The sequence below is a fragment of the Elephantulus edwardii genome, unplaced genomic scaffold (assembly GCF_000299155.1).
Source record: "Elephantulus edwardii isolate Elephantulus edwardi_28Jun2011 unplaced genomic scaffold, EleEdw1.0 scaffold00129, whole genome shotgun sequence".
Lineage (NCBI taxonomy): Eukaryota > Metazoa > Chordata > Mammalia > Macroscelidea > Macroscelididae > Elephantulus > Elephantulus edwardii.
In genome coordinates this window covers 5,079,447-5,100,089 of record NW_006399879.1, presented here as the reverse complement: position 1 = coordinate 5,100,089, position 20,643 = coordinate 5,079,447, and the positions used below count along the sequence as shown (strand labels likewise).

The following is a 20,643-nucleotide window of genomic DNA, read 5'->3' as shown; positions in this document are numbered from 1 at the left end:
TTTTCAGGGTCTCTTCTGACATACATTTTGGGGTTTTTTAGTGATCTTTTGCTCTCTTCATGGGTGATAACCTTTTTGTCCTCCCGCAACTCCTCTGGTCTTTCATCATTGACATTCAATACTTCAAACCTATTCTCAAGTTATTTGTAAATTCAGGTGTAATAGATTCAAGATCATATTTTGGCTCTAGTGGACTTGTTTTAATTTTCTTTAGCTTCAATTTGAACTTGCACATGAGTAATTGATGGCCTATTGATAATAATGGGCGATTGGAGTGCAAAGGTGGGGAACAGGGAAGAAGGATCAGTAGATGGAAAACACGGACTCAGTGAGAGAAATGAGGCTGGAAATAGAATGGTAGAGTTCTGCACATTCAAAGATTTATTCATTGCAAATACCTTTTGTAAGAAACATAAATGTAGGCTATACACCTGGATCTCACCTGATGGTATGCATAGAAATAAAATAGATTACATTTGTGGAAAGGCGCGGTGGAGAAGCTCAATATCAGCAGTGAAAACCAGGCCGGGTGCCGATTGTGGGACAGACCACCAACTACTCATATGAAAGTTCAAGCTGAAGTTGAGGAAAATTAAATCAAGTCCATGGGAACCAAAATTTGACCTTAAGTCTGTCCCACTCTAATTTCAAAACCATCTCAGGAACAGGTTTGAGCCCTTGAGAACCAATGAGCATGGACCAAATGAGCTCTGGGAGGATATAAAGAAAATCGTCCATGAAGAATGCAAAAGATCATTACAAAGGCTGAAAAAGAAGAAAAGACAAAGATGGAGGTCAAATGAGACTCTGAGTATTGCGTTAGAGCTCCAAGAAGCCAAAGCTAAAGGGAGAAACCAAGAAATCAAATAGCTGAACAGAAAATTTCAAAAGGCAGCTCGGGACGACAAAGCAAGATACTATAATGAAATGTGCAGAGAGCTGGAGTCAGAAAATCAAAAGGGCTGGACTCGCTCAGCATTTCTTAAGCTGAAGGAGTTGATAAACAAATTCAAGCCACGGATGGCAATACTTAAGGACACTTTGGGTAGAATGTTAAATGATCCAGGAAGTTTCAAGAGAAGGTAGAAGGAGTACACAGAATCACTGTATCAGAAGGAATTGGATGACACAAGAATTTAGTGAAATAACATATGAGCAAGAGCCTATGGTGATGAAGGAGGAGGTTCAAATTGCTCTGAAGGAATTGGCAAAAAATAAGACTTCAGGAGTTGATGGCATACCAATTGAAATATTTCAACAGACACTGCCCTGGATGTGCTCACTAAGTTGTGCCAAGAAATCTGGAGAACAGCCAGCTGGCCAACTGACTGGAAGAGATCGATATTTGTTCCCATTCCAAAGAAAGGTGACCCAACAGAGTGCGGGAATTATCGAACAATATCATTAATATCACATGCAAGCAAGATTCTGTTGAAAATTATCCAAAAACATTTGGAACAATATGTCAACAGAGAACTGCCAGATGTGCAGACTGGATTTAAAAGAGGTCGTGGTACTAAGGATATTATAGCTAATGTTAGATGGATCTTGGCAGAAAGCAAAGAATACCAGAAGAATGTCTATTTTTGCTTCATTGACTATGCAAAGGCTTTTGACTGTGTGGCTCACAACAAGCTGTGGCTGACTCTGAGAAGAATGGGAATCCCAGAACATTTGATCATGCTAATGCGAAATCTATGCTTGGACCAAGAGGCAGTCATCAGAACAGAGCAAAGAGACACTACATGGTTCAAAATAAAAAAGGGGGTCCATCAGGGGGTATTCTGTCTCCATACCTTTTCAATCTGTATGCAGAACAGATCATCCGAGACGCTGGGCTGTACGAAGAGGAATGTGGCATCAGGATTGGTGGAAGAGTCATCAACAACCTGCATAATGCAGATGACACAACCCTGCTTGCTGAAACTGAGGAGAACCTGAAGCGCTTGCTTCAGAAGGTCAAGGACTGCAGCCTCCTATATGGATTGAAGCTCAACATCAAGAAAACAAAGATTCTCACCACTGGGCCAATTGGCAGCATCAGTATGGATGATGAAGAGATTGAGATAGTTAACAGTTTTAGTTTGCTTGGCTCCACAGTCTTGGTAACAGCAGCCAGGAAATCAAGAGATGAATTGCGTTGGGAAAGTCGGCTGTGAGGGACCTCTCAAGAGTACTGAAGGGCAACGACATCAGGCTGGAGATTAAGAAGTGCCCGATCCAGGCTATAGTCTTCGCAATTACATGCTATGCACCAGAGAGTTGGACAGTGAATAGGGATGATAGAAAGATAATTGATGCCTTTGAGCTGTGGTGCTGGAGAATAGTGTTGAATGTACCAGGGACTGCTCGGAGAACAAACAGGTTTGTCCTGGAGAAGGTGAATCCAGAATGTTCCTTGGAGTCAAGGATTCTGAAGCTTCATCTGACATACTTTGGGCATGTTGCAGGAGGGACTGGTCCTTGGAAAGGGACATCATGTTTGGCAGAGTGGAGAGGCAGCGAAGGAGAGGAAGACCTTTGGTGAGATGGATCGATTCTGTGAGTGGAGTGGTGGTAATAAGTGCATTTGAGATGGCTAGGTTAGCACAGAATAGAATGGCGTTTAGAGCTCTTGTACATAGGGTTGCTATGAGTCTCAAGCGACTCAATGGCACATAACAACAACAGGGGTTGTTTTTTTTCACCTTGTTGGGAAAAGTTTTTGATACACACAAGGATTTACTCTTTAGAAAGTTCCGTTTATCAATTTTATCCTCTCTTGTTTGTGTATTTCTGGCTTTATTTGTCAGCCTCTTTAAACTATAGGTGAGCCCTTCTATGCTTGGTCCCACTTTGTCTGTTATGATCTTTATGGTTTTGGGTAGTATTTGTCCTTTTGTGACTGAGCCCTCCAAACTTGTCCATGTTGTATAATGTTTTATGAGGTCATTGGTTTTTAGGCTGTGTAATATTCCATTGTGTTGTGTAACTGTACCATAATTTTTCTCTCTGTTTGTTGATGGCCACTTGGGCTGCTTCCATCCCTTTACTATAGTGAATAACATAGCAGTAAGCATGGGTGTGCATACATCAGTTTGTCATGGCTCTGTTATCTTTAGGGTATATTCCCAGTAGTGTAATTTCTGAGTCAAATGGGATTTCTATTTCCAGCTTTTTGAGAAAGTGCCAGACTGACTTCCATAGTGACTTTACCATTTTACACTCTCACCAGCAGGAATAAGAGTTTCAATCTCTCCACAATCTCTGCAGCATGTGTTGTTTGCTGCCCTGTTGAACTTTGCTGTTGTTGCTGGGGTGAAATGGTATCTTATGGTTGTTTTGTAATAATATTTTCTTTATTTCATTTTTCATAGTGTTTATTGCTACTGATTATATAGAAATACAGTTGACTTTCGTATCTTAATCTTGTATCTAGCATCCTTGATAAACTCATTAATTCTACCCTTTTAACAACATTTTAAGAGAGCCAACTTAGGAGTCCCCGCTCCTTTTTCTGGCTGTTTGAAACATGCTTCTTTAGTGTTACTCTGAGTTGCAAGAATATCACTCACATGAGAATGAAATAGTAAAGGCACTCTTACAAAAGTTCTAAATTCTTGAAGGCTAATGTTTGATCACGCTGGAGCTTTGTTAGTCTGAGGTAGTACAGAAGTAGTAGCATGATTAATTTTAACCTTGATAACTTTGTAAAAGCAAGGGAAAATACAGTTCCTCGTTGTTCTTGAAGTTATTAAGTACTCTTGTTCTCTTTAGTTGCTGATTTTGCAGGGTTGGATCCTAGAATAGCTGCCTGGCTTATCGATCCCAGTGATGCTATGCCTTCTTTTGAAGATTTAGTGGCAAAATACTTGGGGAAATCCATCACAATTAAAGTAGACAGCACATATGGAAATTCATCAGGAAATACTGTGGTGAGTTAATTTTCTCAACTTAACACAACCGCAATGTTTTCTATGAGCCATTTCTTCTTTGTAGATTGTTTTGAAATAACTCCTCTTTGTTTCTTTGGTTCGCATCCCCTTCCCCTGTCCTTTTGGGGAATGACATGGATTGAGGATAGGTTTTTTCCCTATTCTCTTGTTAAATCTGCCCCGGTGATCTAATTGCTTGTGTAGTTCTTGGGAATAGTCTCATGAGCAGAACACTGCTTGCTCAGAATCCCATGTGTTGGCGGGAGTGTGTCTGGGTGTGTCTGTAAGTGTTCTTACTTACTGGTGCTGCTCCCACACATTAGGAACCACGGTGAGACATTAGGGTACTCACAGCTCCTGGAGCCATGTGGCGCTTGAGTGAAGGAGATCTGACCAGGCCCACACAGACCGAGCAGGGGAGGCATTCGCACGGGAGCAGTGTGGGCTACAGTCAGGCCTGTTTGCTTCAGGGCCCTGAGCTGTGAATTAACAGTGTCACTGAAGTCAGTGCTGCAGAAACATGCAGAATGCAACAGGAGCACAGAGGAAGGGCTGAGTGGGTGGGAGGTGCCTGAGAAAAGCAGTTAGTGCTGACTGCCCCCTCTGCGTCTGTCTGTGTGTTGGCAGCTTTTGTGCCAGTCAGGGGCCTTGGGTTGTAAACCACAGAACTTTAGCCTGCCTTTGTTCAGAATTTAACAGAAAGCTATGAGGTATCTCACAGAACCCAAGCCATGTGGGACCAGACTTTGGGGAGACCAAGAGCTGGGCAGTGCTGAGGACTCGGAGCAGGAGCCCAGACATGCACAGGGAGCCATGCCCTTTTCATCCATGTGTCATCCAGGATTCGATTTTTCAGCACTTAGCAAGTGTCTCATTCCTCTCACTTTTGTCACTTGTCCACCCTGGTAGCTGGTGTTTTCAGTCAGGAGTCCCATCAGAGAAACAGGACCAGTGGGATGGAAGGATGGATGGGAAGATGGATGGATGGATGGATGGATGGATGGATGGATGGATGGATGGACAGAAAGAAGGCAGGGATGGCAAAAGGAAGAAAGGAGGGATGGATGGGTGGATGGATGGATTGATGGATAGACAGATGAATGGATTACAAGAACTTGCTTCTTCAGCTGTCAGGCGACTTAGGCATAGTTGAAGTTGGAAAAGCAAGTCCTCTCTGGCAGGAGCTGATGTTCCTGAGGGAAACCTCAGTTCTGTTTTTAAGACCTTCAACTTAAGAAGTCCATTCACATTGTCAGGAATAATCTTCTTTACATAAAGTGATATGATTGTGGTTGTTGATTACATCTACAGAATACCTTCACAACACCTACTCTTTCACTGGGGCTTTGTCAGGTAGACTGTTCAGTGACCAGCACAGCAGGTCAGGGGAGGCCATGGTGGTGAGCAGCCCTGCCCAGATACCGTGCTTCCAGGGAGGGCCGGCTCCCCGAGTCAGAACAGAGGGAGAGGACCAAAATGAGGGGCTGCCATGTCCATATTATCAGTCCACGTTTACAGATGAGAAAGCAGAGATACAAAATCCTTAAACCTGACCAAGCTTACAGGCCCAGTCATAAACTTTTAGGACTTCTGCTTCTCACGTTAGATTTCTGAGTTCAAAGCCGAGTTTCTTTCTGGCTTACGTGAGATAAGATGAGAATGGCATCAGCTGTCACATCCTGTCCCCTGGCAAGAGCTGACCAGCACTGCTGACAGCTTGCCCTGCGTCCACGCCCTGGGCCAAAGGGCTTCCTGAGATGAAGGTCTGCTTTTAAGTCATTGGCCAGAAATGTGTGCCATTCTCCTAAGAGGCACAGGAAAAGAGCTTCTATGGCTTCTTTACCTCTTCTGCTAGTTTTCTTCCCGATGAGTTGTTCATAGAGTTGTTGTTGTTGTTAGGTGCTGTTGAGTTGTCGCTGACTCGTTGGGAGCCTACATACTAAGCCCTCTGATTGAAGAGCAGGGAAATACTGGTAACCGTATGCTGGGAGGTGTGTAGTCAGCTGTCAGTTCATGGTGTGTGGGAGGGGGCAGTTCTGATCGGAGGCCTTTAGCAGAGAAGCAGCCAGACCAGCCCAGCATCTGGAGGAGGCGAAGAGGGAAGGCAGTGTGCTCAAGCTCTGTGTCACAGTAGTGAGAGATCAGAGCCGAGATCCTGAAGGACTCATCCCATCCCTTCTGTCTGCTCCTTGTCTGTCACCTGGGAGCCTGCTTGTCGATACATAGTGTCTCGCCTGGGGGGACCGATCTCCATCTAGCTAGGAAGCATGTGGTGAGATACCTCTTCTAGACTGTGGTGAGTGTTCCCGCCACGCCAGCCTAACCGTCAATACTTTCCATCTTTTAAAGAATCAGAACGTGTGTGTGAACCTGAACATACTCCACAGACTTACGAGGGACCTGTGCTCTCAACTGAAGGCAAGACATTTTCCTTATTGTTTTTAGTTAACTGAGCTTCTTGCTTTCTCTGCGTTCGTGTTAGTCGTCTTTCCATTGAGCCATGCTCACAGGCAGCACACGTACCTCCAGCGTCTTTGAACACTGGGCCTCAGGCCCAGCGAGCCCCTGCACTCAGCGCTGGGCGTGTGGTGCGCAACGTATCTAGCAGACTGTCTCAGAAAGAACGGACAAAAACGCCCATAACATGGGGATGATTGTGTGAAACACAATGTGAACGAAGCAAAGTGTCAAGCACAATGTGTACGAAATGTGTACGCAAACCAATATAAAATCATTTTTTAAAATGCTCATAGAGATCATTTAGGACGAAGGTGACTGGAGTAAGCAGAAAGATTCCCCCCTCCCCCATGCACTTGGGTGGGAGGAACTAATACCATTCTGTTCTCCACAAATGATCGAGCTGAAAGTTGGCTGCCTGGGAAGCTCAGTGAAGGTTTACCCTGGAGCCGGCTCAGCAGGAGGGGCTGGTTTTCTCGTGTCATCTTACAGAGGTAATCCAGAATGAGAAACTCGCATGTTTTAGAGAAGAGTTTCCTCTGGAGGAAAACAGTTGTCCACGACTATCTACCACTCTCCAAAATGAAACCTCTGCTTCACCTGCAGTGTCCCTAAAGCTGCCACTAGTGTGAAGGTTGATCACATATTTTGGTTAGTAGTAAAAGGGACGTGACTCAACTTGGTCAGAGCCGAAAGAGAAGTAGATAGCCTTCCCAGAGACAATGGAGAAGAGTTGAGTGGAGAGCTATACAGACGTGAACACAGAGGAGGGAGGCAGATAGGGGTGTAGTATTACAGGGTCTGGTGGAGCCCGATGCTTTCTTTCACCTCCTTGGACTCAAAGGTCAGACTGGCCTGGGAGAGTGCAGAGTCAGCACCAGAGGCTGTGGCTGCCAGCTGGGAACCCACAGGGCCAGGGAAGAGAAGCCCACCTGCTCGCCTCTTCTCCTTGCAGTCTCCTTCTAGAACCTCCCAACAGGCAAGATCAGGGCACAGCAGCCCAGGCAAGGTGGCCTAGGGGTTACAGACACCCCCATCAAGGGGCCGGAGAAGGGATGCAGACAGGGCACTCAGAACCCTGGGAGCTCAGCTGTACACCAGCACAGGGCAAGGCTCAGAAAGAAAAACAAAAACACTGGTGAGATGGGAATGATTGTGTGAAACAGTGTGAATGAAGCAAAGTGGGAAACACAATGTATACGAGTTTTGGATACAAACCAATATAAAATAAACTTTTTTAAAAAGTGCTCATAAGCATGGTTTAGGAAGAAGGTGATTGGAAGCAGATCTTTTTTCTTGCACTTGGTTGGGATGACCTAATAAAAGATTCTGTCCTCCACAAAATATCAAGTCAGTGTAAAGCCAATAAAAATTCTAGCTAAATTTTGGACAAATTCAGTAAACCCATTTAGAAGTTGAAATGGAAGTCTGGAAGTCTTCAAATACATAAAGCAATCTTAAAAATGAGAATTCGTTCGTGAACTTGGGGGGGGGAGATAGAGAAAAAAGTGTGACAATGAATGAATGGAAATCCAAAATATCTGTAAATGTTCATTAAAATTAATAAAATTTAAAAAAATGAGAGAGAGAGTGCATAAAAGCAGAGGTGTGGCTTTTCCAACTTGGCTTTTATAGAGTTGGATTTGAAAAAAACACTCTGGAAGGAGGCTGGGTTTTGTTGGGGTGGAGGGAGAGAGGAGTGTGTGCTAGAGTGGGGACCAGCCATGTCCCCTGCAAGAATTGTCACAAATCTTTTACCCAAATTAGGCTTTTCAGCAAAATGCAGAGAGAAAGAAAATTTTAAAGTGACATTGATTTTGTCTTCTATTAAAGGTGTATGGTTTATGGCAACTCTTTTGTACGTTGGAGCTTCCACTGATACCAATTTTGGCAGGTAAAGTAAACATGAAGTATAGTGGGTTTTTTCTAGAGAATTCTCTTTTTTTTTTTTAAGAGGAGTCATTTCTCCTTTCCATTACAGTGTAATGTGTTAGAGCTAGGACCTTCCAGGGCAGCCTGGCTTTTCCACACCTCCCAAGTTTCCACCTCTGATAAAGCATTGTCTACCCAAGTCTCTGTCACTTGTCTGAGAACATACTTAAATTTTTCTTCCCTGGCAGGTTCCTGCCTCATATAAATTCTAGCTGTCATGGGTTTTACTGTATTTCCCGGAGTAGTGAGCTTTCTGTCACACAATTTGGGCAGTACTGTGTCCTCTCTCGGGGTCTAGAAGTTTCTGGCACTCCAGTTGTACGAGATCCCTTCTACAGTGTGTGGGTCAGTGGGTGTTCTGGCTGGGGGGCAAATACCACTTCAGCTCCTACACCCTGAACAGCAGCAGGGCAGGAGACGGGGACTCCGGATGTGTGCCAGTTACTCATTTCTCATCCTGTCCCCCCTGAGAGTGAAGGTGTCTTTGCAGGTTCCCTAGAAGAATGTTGCAGGACTCAATCCCCCTACTCTGCCTCAGGTCTTGGTGGGAACATGGGACAGCAGAGCCTCACCCAGTGCTTCTGCAGCCAAGCTGGCTGGTGGAGGGATTCTCCCTCCAGTCTCCCACATGCCATACTGGCCGCCTACCGAATGGTCAGAGCAAGAGCTGCTTCCCTGAGCCGCTGCGCTGTCCTGTAGAATGGGGTAGACACAGAGCGGCTACCTGTGGGGTAGACACAGAGCGGCCTTCTACAGGGCTGGCAGGAGAGGGGCGCTGAGAGCTGGTTGCTGTCAGAGTTCACACTGAAGTAGGGAGGTTGTTCTTAGGCCTTAGTCTTTTACTACAAAATAATTTCTTAATGGAATGCAAATATTGTCTGGTTGGATTTTGAACCACAGTGATGGAAAGCCACCGCATTCAGATAAATAAAGAAGAAATGGAGAGGACGTCTGCTGTGCTTGGGGTAAGTGATGACACGCACTCTCTGGACGGTCAGTTGTTGCCCTGCGTGGGGAGCTGGGCGTGGTGACTGCCCCAGAGAGCTTCCCGCTGCTCCCCTTCCTGCCCACCCGCTCACGCCTCACACAGATGGGACCAGTGCTGCCCCTTTGACTTGGCTCCCGCAGGGAGTGCCAAGTGGTTTTCAGAAATCTTTTCCTTTATGTCGTCTGGCTTTTTGTGTTGTGCTTTAAAAAGCTCTCCCCATTGCAGAATGATAGACGGGTCAGTTCATGCTTCCATCTCTGTCTTAGCTGTTTTCCTCACTCGCTCACTGCCGCTGGGCTGGAATGAATTCACAGCTGACCCTCCAGCAGTTTTTCGGAGGCTGTAAATTGCACAAGAGGAGATTGCCCATCTTCCTCCCAAGGAGCCGCTGGGGTGTTCAGAGTGCCAAAGGGGGCCACCTTTCATTTAGCAGCACAGCTCCCCACAGACCACGCCCCCAGGGCCCCATGAGTTGTTGAGTGCTGCTGTGCAGAGTCAGGGAAAAGAGGAAGCCCTTGAGGGAGGGGGCAGCCCAGCGGCTGCAGTGAAGGGGTGTATTTTCTGTTTTGCCTTTTTAAAACAAAATTTTATTTGTGATTTTAACGAACATTTACAGAGAAGTTAGATTTTCATTCATTCATTGTTGTGCATTTTATCCCCCTTCCCCAATTCACTTTCCTTTTAAAAAAAAAAAAATATTCGTTTATTGTTGCTGCAGTGAGGGGTTTAAGAGCACCAGGATGTCACAGCATCTAGTGGGTTTCATTCTGTGGATGTTACAGCATCTAGTGGGTTTGCTGTGAGTTGGAGCTGACTCCACGTACCTATCAACAACTCCAACAAATGTGTGATGTGGGGTCCAGGTGCCATCATGCCTTCCAGGTTGGGCTGCCAACTAAAGGTCAGTGGTTTGAATCCAAGACCTGTCCAGTGGAGAAAGATGTGTGATCGCCTCCTGTTAAGACCTACAGTTTTGGAAACCCAGAGGCGGTTGCCATGAGGGGGACAGACTCAGTGGTGGGTAAGGTGTGGCCACCTCACTGTGGCTCAGGGTCAGCTTGATGGCAGGGGGTGGCCTTGGGTCTAGTTGAAGGTTTGACTTATTCTGCAAAGAGTTCGCTGTTCGTTTGGTTGTTCTTCAGTTTCCATGATTCTTAGTGCTTCTGTGATGAGACTTTTGGTGTATTTTGACTCAGGTGATTGTAGGCTTTTTTCTTTTGCCTTATGCAGTCCTTTTGTAAGGAGTGCTTGTTGTTGTACCATTGAGTAGGAACCGGCTCAAAGTGGACCCTCTGCAGGTTTTCAGAGGCAGCGAATCACACAGGAGGGGATTGCCCAGCCTTCTCCTGAGGAGCAGGTGGTGGATTTGAACTGGGTGCCTTTGGGTTGACAGCACAACTTCTTACCACTAAGCCTCCAGAGCTGCCTGAGGAGTTCTTAGGTGACGCTTGACTGTTAACCACAATCTTGGCAGTTTGAACCCGTCCAGAGGCACCTCTGGCCACGTGCTTCCAGAATCCCATGGCGTCGGATGCTGTGGAGCAGGTCTGTGGCCCGCAGGCTCCGGGCTCAGTCAGGATGGATTGGACAATAGCGTACCACCGAACAAGCAAACAACAAAAAACCAAAACAGCCAGCCCAAACCAGCACCACGGTTCCAAATTAGCTTCCCTCCCCTCATTTCTGTGGACTCTTTGTTAAATCCCTTTCAGAAATTCAGTCCAAGGCTCTTTCCATCTTCTGAAGAGTTCAGTGAAGACGTTCTCCACAGTATCATCTCCTTGATCACTTTTCTGTGGTTTCTGCCTTTTTAATTGTGATTTTACAGAGTAAGCTGGGTTTCTTTCCACCCATTCATACACATTTTATGACATTAATTGCACTGTTGTTGTTATGTGCTGTTGAGTAAGCTATGTATGAACCCTGCCCCGCGTGCTTTTTCTACGTCGCTAATAGACCTAAACCCGTTGTTACAGTCACTATGTTGGTTCATCTTGACACGCAAGGGTCTTCCTTTCTCACACAGACCCTTTACCTACTTTTCCAAGCATGATGCCTTTTTCCAGGACTGGCCCTTCCTAACAACATGCCCAAAGTATGTGAGATGAGCTTCGCCATCCTTGCCTCTGAGGAGCACCCAGCTTGCACTTTGTCCAGGACAGACTTGTCTGTCTTCTGCCATCCTTCTTCACTGTCCAGCAGGCAGGTACTTGAGAAGACCATGGCTTCATGTGAGCTCACATTGCCCTATGCCTTTCACACGTTAGTCTGTACTTCTGTAGTGGGCACTTTAAGCTGCTACTGCACCTTCCTAACTAACTAGCTGGCACCTGGGAAAATTTAAGAAGGGGAAACAGTGTCTTGTGCTTGCTTTGTAAAGTGGCAGCACTTTTCTGCCATAGCTGTAGTGTTAGGGGCGAGGAAACATCTGTGGCTTCTCGCAGGCACACTAGCACCAGTGCAAACAGCAGAGGCCCCTTGTTGGAGGTTCCAGCAGTCAGAGCTGATTTGGAGGCTGAGGTGCTGCAGCGGCTCCTACAGCCCGGAGCAGCAGGTGCAGCTCTGGCTCAGGCTCACTGGCATTTACACCTTTCTGATCTTGGTGCAATAATCTATCATCCAGTCTGTTCTTCCATGTTTAAAGTACAACTTAGCCTTTTTTTTTTTCACTTACTAGTCATATATTTCTTTTCATGATTATTGTGTTGTTGTTCACCATGTTGTTGTTGTTGTTGTTATGTGCCGTCGAGTCATTTGTGACTCATAGTGACCCTATGTACAACAACCCTAAACCCTGCTCTATCCTGTGCCAATCTCATTGCCTCTGACACACCTATCCCGATTACCCCAGTCACTGAATCAATCCACCTCATACAGGGTCTTCCCCTCCTGTGCTGTCCCTCTACTCTATCCAGCATGATGTCCCTTTCTAAAGACCTGTCTCTCCTTACAACATGTCCAAAGTATGTCAGGCGAAGCCCCAGAATCCTTACCTCCAAGGAGCAGCCTGGTTTAACCCTCTCTAGGATGAATCTGTTTGTTTTCTTGGCAGTCCATGGTACATTCAATACTCTTCTCCAGCACCACAGCCTAAAGGCGTCAGTTCTCCTTCTATCCTCCCTAGTCATTGTCCAACTCTCTGATGCATAACAAGTGATTGCAAAGACCATGGCCTGTATCAGGTGCACCTTAGTCTCCAGAGAGACACCATTGCTCTTGAGTACTTGAGAGAGGTCCCTGACTGCAGACTTTCCCATCGCAATACGTTTTTTGATTTCCTCGCTACTGGTGCCTAGAGTGTTGACAGTGGAGCCGAGCAAAAACCATAGCTTTTTTAAATTTTTATTACTTTATTTGAAACATTCCACATTATTTTAAATTATTATTAAATTTTATTAATTTTAATGAACATTTACAGATATTTTGGGTTTCCATTCATTTATTGTTGCACCATTTTCTCTACCCTCCCCCCCAGTTGGTTCCTTTTTCTTCCCCCTTGAAAGTCTGTTTTAATTGTCCAATTGCCACAGTGCTTGTCAAAGCCAGTTCTGATTAATTTCCTTTGTTAGTGTGTTGCAGACCGAGGGTAAAGTATTTTTATAATTATTAATAATGAACCAGATTACCAGGAATGATATAGAACAGAGAGTGTGAAAAACAGGGGGCCAACAGTTCCCATGACTGAAGGCCCCGAGCCATGCTTCTCTGAGTATTTCTTTAGAATCATAAGGAAGGTGAACAAAGTAAAATCATAAGGAAGTATAAAACAAAACCAAAGGATAATGGTGAAGTCTTTTACAGATAAGGCTAAGTTCCTCTTTATCTAATCTCAGGAGGGAGGGATTCAGTTGCTACAAACTAAGAACAATGTTGACTCTTAGGGAACACCTTAGTGCCACAAGGTGACCTTCAGCTTGTATTAAGCCTCCCTCATTTCCTGATACAGTATTTGGTCTACTGTTAGTAAATTTGATATTCAGCTTCCCTCATTAGTGTGTCCTTTGCCATTCTCTATCACTCTTCCCTGAGAGAGACTTCACCTTGATTCATAAGGAAAAGGGGACAGTGTATTCTCTTAGCTACTTCCTGCTGAGAAGGGACACAGTAGGTTTCAGGGTGAAGATCTTCTCTCACTACTCTAAAGGGCCCCTTTGGCAATAGGAAAAACATAGGCTATTGTGGAGATTGATTTTGGAATTTAGATGCACTGTTATCACTTGTGCTTAGTTGTACATGTTCATATTCTTGAAGATGTATCATGGAAGTGTTGCAGCCTAGAAGACACAAATTTAACTAGCAAGTTAAATTAAAAAGCAATAATATTCCAAGTAGAGGCTCTAATAGTGGCACAAATCAAGTTACAGAGGGAAGGTAATTCTTAAAATAAAAGGCCTATTGACTAGCACTTTGTCTATTATAGTATAAAGGTTAGGAACCACAAGATGTAGAGGCTCAACTATGTCATTTATTGTTCCTAAGTCCTGGAGCAAGTTCCATCTACCAGTGGGTTGTTTTATAACTTGGAAGTCCGCATGCAAAGCAGAGGTGAAGTAAGGAACTGCTTATGAGGTTTTCTGTCAGTTCCAACAACTAAGAAATAATGAGAAGAGTTGGGACCTCAGAAGGCTTTTAGGACCAAATAGTAGGCTCTTGTGTCCAGGAGAAAACTAATATACTTACCAGTAATGTTAATGCTCACCCACAGCTCTTCTGGGAGGATCTAAATCGTTGAAGTGCCACCTTAGCTTTTAAACTGGCATTGTTACTCTTTAGCACTTTGGAGAGGTTGTTGACAGCAAATTTTCTCAATTCCACACGTCTTTGGATTTCTTGACTGCTGGTACCAAGGGTGTTGATTGTGGATTCCATGTAAATTGAAGTTGTTGACAATTTCAGTCTTTTATCCATCTATCATAATCTGCTTATAAGTACAGTGATGAAGATTTTTGTCCTCTTGATGTTGAGATGCAATCCATATTGAAGCCTGTAGTCTTGATCTTCTGCAGCAAGTGCTTCAAGTCCTCCTCACTTTGAACAAGCAAGTTTGTGTTATCTGCAGAACACAACCTATTGTTGAGTCTTCCTCAATCCTGATTCCACATTCTTTTTCATAGAGAAGAATTTGCTCATCATACACATGGAATAAGTATGGAGATAAGATACAACCCTGACACACATCTTTCTTAATTTAAAACCACGTAGTAGTGTTCTCTGCTCTGTTCAGGAAACAGCTTCTTGGTGTAGGAATAGGTTTTGCATGAGCACAATTATGAGTTCTGGGATTTTCATTCTTCTCAATGTTAGCCTCACTTTTTGTGATCCACAGAATCAAATGCCTTTGAATAGTCAATAAACATAGATAGACATTGGTCTTGTATTCTCTGCCTTCAGTAATTACAGTACTCATAGCTGCACTCTTCCTGCCTCAGCACTGTTTCAATTCTTGTTTCAAGTCATCCTTCTAGCCCATCCCTTCCTGCCTTCCGAGCTCTCTCGCTGGGCCAATACCACACGGATGACCATCTTTTAAAAGTCCTGCTCTTACGCCACCTCTCTCCCACCCAGAGTGGAATGGAAGGAAGGCCAGTGGCCCAAGGTCCCCATTCTGCTCAGCCCTGTGTTGGCCAGCACGGTAAGGAGCCCTCCTGCAACGGGTCATCTTCACCTCCCCACCCTCGACCCCAGCTGTGTTCTGAACCCTGTCCACTTCTTGTCCCCTGAGAACCGCTCTCTCTGAGCAGTGGGAGTACCACCGCATCGGCTTTGTGGTCACCACCCAGCGTGGCCCTGACTGCTGCCCGGGGACATCTTGGCAAGTTTCAAGGTTTGTAGTGAACAGTGGGCTCCTTTTCCAGAGTGTGTTGGATAGTCTATTTCCCCCTCTCTCCTTTTAGAGTAGTATTTCTGTCTTTACTGCCTTCATATTGTCATCTTTGGTTTGAGGGAAGGGATCAAATGAGCCTGTTGTTAGGTGCTGTTGAGTCAAGAATGACGCAGAGCGACCCCGTGAACAACGGATCTGAACTCTGACCTATCCTGTGCCGTCCTCCCAGTGAAGACTGTTGCTTCAGTCACTGTGTCAATGCGCCTGATTGAGGGTCTCCTTCTCTTTGGCTGATGCTCTATCTTTCCAAACATGAGGGCCCTCTCCAAGGAATGCCCTCCCCTAGCAACATGCAGGGATACGTGAGATGGAGCTTTATCATCTTTGCCTCCAAGGAGCACTCCCAAGTGTAGCCCCTGTTGTGTATTTTTAATTCTGAGTATCCATTTTGGTGAATTGTAGATTAACTTCATTTCATTATGTGCTTTTATTGTGCTGGGACTTATCTGATGAACAGAGTAAGCCCTGGAGATTGCTTAACTAATGAGATTATGGTCATCACGTTCACAGTCTCGTCTCAAGGAATTGGAACAAGAAGCTCATTTCGTGGCTGGAGAACAGTTTCTCGTAACGAGTAACAGTCAGCTCCGTGAGGTGAAGTGAAATTTTGACTCTTTATATAGGGAGATTGTATTCTAATTTTGCAACTATCATTTTATGTTGATTATCTGGAAAGTCTACAAGTCCATACTCTCACAAGGAATGAGTTCACTGAGATGCATAACTTCACAACTTTTAACACATTGCTGCAAATGACCGGAATACATGGGGGGGGAGGGGGAGGGAAGTGTTTCTAAAACCATGGTCATAAATGCAAAAGTGTGTGGCAACGTGTTAAATGAATAAACCCCACAAAGTCATAATGTAAGCACGCTGTAATGTCCAGCCAGGAGTCTTCATCGGCTGGTGGCTTTAACTCTGTGATCGTAACATTTGCTTTCTCTCCATCTGGAAATCCCTCCTCATGTACCGTTTGCTTCCACTGAAGATTCTCTTCGGCAAGTTAAAGCTGCACCTGCTTTGTGGGAAGAAGACTCTCCCCGGAACGGCGCTGCAGAAGCACCCGTCCACCTCCGAGGCTGTGGTAAGTTCACACGGTGTTCTTTTTCTCCTTGGAACAATGGCGTGCTCTGGCGTGCTCCCACCCGTATGGCCGGAACGCAGATTGTGCGTGTTGGGCTTTACTTCCTCACAGGGCCCACGGAGAACGAGGCTGGCACAAGAGCTCTCTGGAAGCATTTGCTTGTGCTGATTCTGTGAAGGATCATTTAGGGTTCAGCTCTGAAGCCAAATTCTTGCCTCTCCAGGCAGTTTCTTTGTTAAATGCCCAGCAGTTGACCAGAGGTACGAAAGGTTGCCAGTCTCCATCTTTCTTAAAATTGATATTAGAACAATTTGGTTTTCTTTCTCCTGAGAAGAGCAAGGTTTTAAAAAGATAGGGAGCAGTAAACTCCTCTATCAGCTTTGCTGTTGTTGTTTTTATGTGTTGTTGAGTCCCTTGTGACTTAGAGCAACCCTGTGTACAACAGCTCTGAACCCTGCTCTATCTTGTGCCAACCTTATTGTCTCTGATACACCTACCCCCATTACCCCAGTCACTGAATCAATCCATTTCATCAAGGGTCTTCCTCTCTCATGCTGTCACTCCATCTTCCCAAGCATGATGTCCCTCTCCAAAGACTGGTCCCTCCTTACAACATGTCAGAAATATGTCAGACGAAGCCTCAGAATCCTTGCCTCCAAGGAGCAGCCTGGCTTCACCCTCTCGAGGACGAACCTGTTTGTTCTCCTGGTAGTTCATGGTATATTCAGTACTCTTCTTCAACACCACAGCTCAAAGGAATCTATTCTCTTTCTATCATCCCTAGTCATTGTCCATCTTTCTGATACATAGCAAGTAATTACAAAGACTATGGCCTGGATCAGGCACACCTTAGTCTCCAGACTTGTTGCTCTTCAGTTCTCTGGAGAGGTCTCTGACAGCAGACTTTCCCAATGCAATTCATCTTTTGATTTCCTAGCTGTTGGTACCAAGAGTGTTGATTGTGGAGCCAAGCAAACTAAAGCTGTCAAAAATCTCAGTCTCTTCACCATCTATCATAATGCTGCCAATCGGCCCAGTGGTGAGAATCTTTGTTTTCTTGATGCTGAGCTTCAGTCCATATTGAAGGCTGCAGTCCTTGACCTTCTGAAGAGTATAAGCTTAGCAGAGTATAGACACTCTTCAGAAGCCAGGAGGCAATCCTCCTGAGAAGAGGCAGTGCGTGCTAAGGACTGAGCAGATTGGTGTCACTGTACGAGCTCCAGGTGTGCTCGGTCCGTGCCTATGAGCGCTTCCTCTGCAGGGAGAGGGAGGCTTTGCTTCTAGACTCTTCTCTAACATTATTGTCTTTCCAAACGCCATCTGCTTGCACTCCATCTCAGCCCTTTGATCCAGACTTCCAACACAGGTCCTCATGAGGCCCACTCGCTGACCTGGCCCTCCACCAGTGCATGGGCAGCATTCATGGGACCAGCAAAGGACTCCTGTGGATGGATGGTCTCACGGAAGAGAACTCAGACTGCTGCTTCCGGAGCCTGTTCTCTAAGCTCTCTTCATCTCGCAGGACAGCACAGCACCCCCGCCCAGGTCCTGAGGGGCAGCACAGAGCATGGACTGCGCTCAGCCACGTCCCTGGCTCGAGTATGGCCTCAGCTCCTGATCTAGAAAAGGAAGAGAGGGAGAGCACTTTTCTTCTTGGAATCTTGAGAGGGTTTAGGGGAGTTGGGGGGCTGGGTCAGAGAGAGAGAGAGTGTGTGGTATTCAGGACAACACCTGACATAAACCCTCCTGCTGATATAGTAATTAAGCCATGAACTGCTGATTGAAGGGTCAGCAATTCAAACCCATTAAGAGAAAAATGGACCAACCCATGGTGACCCTCCGCTGAGTTTCCAGTGCTGTTGTCCTAAGGACAGCAAGCGTCCGTCTTTGTCCATGAAGCCGGTGGTGAGTCCGAGCCACTGACCTGCCTTTGATTAGCAGCTCCCCCCCTACATGGTGCTCTGTGCTACCAGGGTCCATCTGTGTCTGTGGAGCAGGTAGTGGTTTTGAACCACCGACCTGCCTTTGATTAGCAGCCCCCCCTCACATGGTGCTCTGTGCCGCCAGGGTCCATCTGTGTCTGTGGAGCAGGTAGTGGCTTTGAACCACCGACCTGCCTTTGATTAGCAGTCCTCCATGGAATGCACCGTGCTGCCAGGGCCCCTTTCATCCGTCTGTGCCCGTCGGGCAGGTGGAGGATCTGACCCACCAACCTGCCTTTGAATTAGCAAGGCCCCCCTACTGTACCCCCATGCCTACCGTGCTTCTTCCCATGAAGACTACGTCTTGGCAGCACTCTGTGCAGTTCTGTTCTGTAAGTGGGTCACTGGGAGTCAGAGTCAACCTGACAGCAGTGGGTGAGCCCTGGTGGTACAGGGGCTAAAGCACTTGGCTCAACCCTGAAGGTCGGTGGTTTGAGCCCACCAGCAGCTGTGCAGGAGCAAGACGAGGCGGTGTGCTTCCGTGAGGACTCGAGCTTTGGAGACACCACGGGGCAGGTCAGCTCTGCCTCTCAGTGCAGCTGTCATTTGGAGCTGACTTGATGGCGGAGGGTGTTTTCCCAACTGTCAGGTAATTAACGATCCTTTGTGGAACCTAGTTCTCTGAGTCATCCAGATAGCTCCGCTGTGTCACCACGTCCTCTGCAGTCTCAGCAAGCAGGACTGAATTGTGTTAAGTTGTCACTGTTGTTGTTCGATGCTGCCAAGTAGAGTATGACTCATGGTGACCCTGTGAACGACAGACTTGAGTGCTGTCCTGTCCTGTGACACGCTCGAGCCCACTGGCCCTGAGTCCTAGTGTCCCTGCGTACGACAGCTCAGGCCACTGCCTGGTCCTCCGTCCTCACAGTCCCTGACACGCTGGAGCCCACTGGCCCCGAGTCCTGCAGCCCCTGCGTACGACAGCTCAGGGCACTGCCTGGTCCTCCGTCCTCACAGTCCCTGACACGCTGGAGCCCACTGGCCCCGAGTCCTGCAGCCCCTGCGTACGACAGCTCAGGGCACTGCCCGGTCCTCCGTCCACACAGTTCTTAATATGGTTGATTCTTCTGTTGCAGCTCCCGTGTCATCCATCTCACTGAGGGTCTCCCTCTCTCTTGCTGACCCTCTACAAGTGTGAAGTCCTCCAGGAACTGGACCCTCCGGGTGATGTGCCCAAAGTACATGAGACGAAGTCCCCCATCCTCACTTCTAGGACTCACTGTGTTTCTTCTGCTGAATGACATTCCCCCCGCCCCCTCATTCTGGCACCAAACAGCACTAGCACTAGTTGTTGGCCTGAAAAGGTCGGCTTCGTGGCAGACAGAGTGTATGCCTGAGAATTCCAGGAGAGGGGTGCCTTGAAAGCCACGAATTCCTGTCCTGTCTGTGCTGGCCTGGCGGCCTGAGCCGTTCCTGCCTGCTTCATTTTCCGTCCTGGCACCAGCTGGCAGTGTTGCCCTTTCCTTTGCTGCTCCTTCAGCAATTCCAGGCAGCCAGTGCTGTCGGGAAGGAAACCGAACTCTCCTCTCTTCCTGATGTCGGGAAGGAAACCAGACTCTCCTCTCTTCCTGATGTCGGGAAGGAAACCAGACTCTCCTCTCTATGCTGCTTGTATCAGAATTAAGAGTTTGACCACGTTTTCCCAAGACATAGTTGGATCATAATAGCTTTACAAGTCATGCTGTTTGTCTTGAGCTTCTGAAAAAAATACCACCTTTACGAGGTAATAGCATGCCTCTGACTCACAGTTACCAATCCAGGCTCCCCCTCTGCATCCGCCATCCTTGGTGGTGTTACCTGGTAGCTCTGTTTCCTCCCAGAAGCTCCAGGTGCATGAGGAAGCATCTTCCAGGACGGGTCCTCCCGCTCCCGTCACACAGTGGCAGCCCCTCACTGCACCTGGCTCTCCTCCATCTAATGTGGAGAAGGTTCGGGAGAGGACTGCATTCCATTAACAGAGGGATTAGCTGCTTTTGGTTGAGGAGGAGGTTGATGCTGCTGGAAGCTGTTATGGCCTTTGCTTGAGAAGAGAAATCCATTTTCTCTTTCTCATCCCAAACTCACTCAGAAGAAAAGATTCTTTGCTAGAGGCTCAAGAGTGACCACTAGAAATTACTTTTCTTTTCAAATATCTTTATCTTATTTCGACTTTTCCTGTTCACCCTGATTTTTAAACTGCTGTTTCTCAAGTTGAAATTGCATCAGATGATGAACAGCAGAAAATGTGCCAAGGCTCAGGTACTCGTCCCTGACTGGTGCCCCTTCCATACACAAAGGTGAATGGGCTGGTACCATGTGCCCTGAGGTGAACGGAACTAAGTCTGGCTATGTCCTGCTCCTAAGAAGCACACATCCAGGTCCACAGGTGTCGTCTCTGTGCAGCTACAGGACTTGTTGTTAGG

The 20,643-nt window shown here is 46.4% G+C and overlaps 1 protein-coding gene across 1 annotated transcript in view; it reads left to right on the top strand.

Moving 5' to 3' along the window:
• The window catches only part of POLN (polymerase (DNA directed) nu), a 296,309-nt gene that overhangs the window by 89,786 nt on the left and 185,880 nt on the right, over positions 1 to 20,643 (top strand). The window contains exons 6-11 of the mRNA XM_006893654.1: positions 3,757 to 3,914; positions 6,264 to 6,332; positions 8,205 to 8,265; positions 9,204 to 9,268; positions 15,686 to 15,769; positions 16,164 to 16,259. Coding sequence (XP_006893716.1) covers positions 3,757 to 3,914; positions 6,264 to 6,332; positions 8,205 to 8,265; positions 9,204 to 9,268; positions 15,686 to 15,769; positions 16,164 to 16,259 — 533 coding nt within the window. The remainder of the gene's footprint in view (positions 1 to 3,756; positions 3,915 to 6,263; positions 6,333 to 8,204; positions 8,266 to 9,203; positions 9,269 to 15,685; positions 15,770 to 16,163; positions 16,260 to 20,643) is intronic.